Source organism: Sprattus sprattus, assembly GCF_963457725.1.
Source record: "Sprattus sprattus genome assembly, chromosome: 11".
In the NCBI taxonomy this organism is placed as follows: Eukaryota; Metazoa; Chordata; class Actinopteri; order Clupeiformes; family Clupeidae; genus Sprattus; species Sprattus sprattus.
This window is the reverse complement of record NC_137909.1, coordinates 26,759,578-26,762,524: the sequence shown is the minus strand read 5'-3', so window position 1 is coordinate 26,762,524 and position 2,947 is coordinate 26,759,578. Positions and strand designations below refer to the sequence as shown.

The 2,947-nt window shown below is 47.5% G+C and overlaps 1 protein-coding gene across 1 annotated transcript in view; it reads right to left on the bottom strand.

Moving 5' to 3' along the window:
- Positions 1–506: 506 nt before the first annotated feature.
- The window catches only part of LOC308372625 (pyruvate kinase PKM-like), a gene marked incomplete at its 5' end in the record, with an annotated part of 10,602 nt that continues 8,161 nt past the window's right edge, over positions 507–2,947 (bottom strand). The window contains 2 exons of the mRNA XM_080847843.1: positions 507–979; positions 1,441–1,622. Of these exons, the coding sequence (XP_080703969.1) occupies positions 873–979; positions 1,441–1,622 (289 nt within the window). The 3' untranslated portion in view covers positions 507–872. The remainder of the gene's footprint in view (positions 980–1,440; positions 1,623–2,947) is intronic.

Sequence of the window (2,947 nt, the reverse complement as noted above, 5' to 3'; positions counted from 1 at the left end):
CTTCTGAATTTAAACAAACGCCTTTAGAACTGTAACAAGAGTATAATATACTCTTGTTACAGTTCTAAGGCGTTTGTTTAAATTCAGAAGGAAAGTAAACGGTAAAGTAAACGGTTATATGTCTACATATGTGCATCAGCTGTGTGAGAGTGTGAGCATTATCCTTCATGTACGGCGTGAATAACCTTCCCATGGAAGTTCCAAGCTTACGTCTTTCCCTGACAAATTAAATGCTTAAATCACTTTCTTATGAGTCCTATTTGGGGTCATGTGAAAGTCTCACCACCCGTAAATTCTGGCCGTAGTGAGAGAGTGAACGAGAGACAGAGAGAGAGACATTACTGCAAGTGGTCATCTCTTTAATAGGTGGATGTCCAGTGGCACCATTGCATCACAGCATGTGTTCAGTCTCAGTGTGTCAGTCCAGTGAAACCTGCATGGACAGGCTGGAGGCTGGTCAATGGAGGGGGGAGGTCGACAAAAACTCCCTCTGTGGTCTTCCCTGTTCTTCACAGTTCCCTCGGTCTTCACAGTTCGAAGCACAACGAAGACACACACTCACACACACACACACATTCACACATTCACATAGTCTTCCGCACTCAAGCTCTGATGATGCAAAACGCTGCTGGACAATGAAGATGAGACACCGGTTTGTGTTGGGGAGAGGAGTAGTGTGAGAAGTGGCACTGTGGTACCCAGTGGTTGGTATTCCTCCAAGCCATCTGGGAAAAAAACGCCAGGGTTACAGGTCCTTAGACTTCACGTGTCTGTTTAACGGCGGGAGCCTCACAGAGAGACTCATGGTTTCTTGTTATGGGGGAGTTCTGGGGGAGGGGGGGATGGAGAGCGGTTCAGTTCATAGGTAGCGCTCAAGGCACCAGAACAACACGCATGGTGTTGGTGTAGCCGGAGCCTGGACGCCAGCCGGTGACGACGATCACCACATCTCCAGACTTGAAGTACTTGCGGTGCTTGCCTGGAGAGAAAAGAGGGGATTTGGATTTTACACTTTTACCGCCAGTACACAAAGTTATACAAATCTAACCCAGATGTTGTCATGATGCCCTGGTGTCATGGGTTATGTGATGCCCTGTAGTCATGTGGCGCCCTGCTGTTATGTGTTATGTGATGCCCTGCTGTCATGTGGTGACCTGTTGTCATGTAAAATGTATCTATTTAACATTTATGTAACGTTTACTTATTTATCTATCTGTGTCTCTTTACAAGTATTTTTAACCCCCCCCCCCCCCTCCCTCCTTATCTTTCTTTCCTACTGTGAGGCGCATTGTGTTACCTTTGTGTATGAAATGCGCCATACAAATAAAGTTTGATTTGATTTGATTTGATTTGATTTACAAACAGGTAACTAAGACCCTTAGCAACGGGCTCCTTTCTGTCATTGGCTAATTCCATGGAAACTGAGCACTGGACCCTTACCCATCTCCATGGCGAACATGACGCGCTGGTCCACATCCTCTGCCCAGACATCGTGGGCGGGCTGGTTGTAGAACACGGGCTTGACGTTGCGGTACATGTGGCACTGGCGGGAGGTCATCTCGTTACGGGTCACGGCCATGATGAGGGAGCGGGGCCTGTACCTGGACAGCATGTGAGCTGACCTGTGGAGGGAGAGGAGGGAGGAGTCAGACACACCTGAGGCTACTCCACACCTGTGACTTACCTGAGACTACACTACCACAGAGTCTACACCACACCTGTGACTACACTACCACAGAGACTTCACCACACCTGTGACTAGCCTGAAACTTCACTACCACAAAGACTACACCACACCTGTGACTAGCCTGAAACTAAACTACCAGTGAGACTTCACCTCACCTGTGACTACACCTCCACAGAGACTACACTGCACCTGTGACTTACCTGAGACTACACTACCACAAAGACTACACCACACCTGTGACTGACCTGAAACTACACTACCACAGAGACTACAACACACCTGTGACTAGCCTGAAACTACACTACCACAAAGACTTCACCACACCTGTGACTACACTACCACAGAGACTTCACCACACCTGTGACTACACTACCACAGATACTACACGACACCTGTGACTTACCTGAAACTACACTACCACAGAGACTACAACACACCTGTTACTAGCCTGAAACTACACTACCACAAAGACTACAACACACCTGTGACTATACTACCACAGAGACTTCACCACACCTGTGACTACACTACCACAGAGACTACACCACACCTGTGACTTACCTTTGACTACACTACCACAGAGACTGCAACACACCTGTGATTACACTACCACAGAGACTACACCACACCTGTGACTTACCTGAAACTACACTACCACAGAAACTACACCACACCTGTGACTTACCTGAGACTACACTACCACAGAGACTACACCACACCTGTGACTACCTGAAACTACACTACCACAGAGACTACACCACACCTGTGACTTACCTGTGACTACACTACCACAGAGACTATACCACACCTGTGACTACACTACCACAGAGACTACACCACACCTGTGACTTACCTGTGACTACACTACCACAAAGACTACAACCACACCTGTGACTACACTACCACAGAGACTACACCACACCTGTGACTTACCTGAGACTACACTACCACAATGACTACACCACACCTGTAACTTACCTGTGACTACACTACCACAAAGACTACACCACACCTGTGACTCACCTGATACTATACTACCACAAAGACTACAACCACACCTGTGACTACACTACCACAGAGACTACACCACACCTGTGACTCACCTGATACTATACTACCACAAAGACTACAACCACACCTGTGACTACACTACCACAGAGACTACACCACACCTGTGACTAGCCTGAGACTACACTACCACAAAGACTACAACCACACCTGTGACTTACCTGAAACTACACTACCACAGAGACTACATTA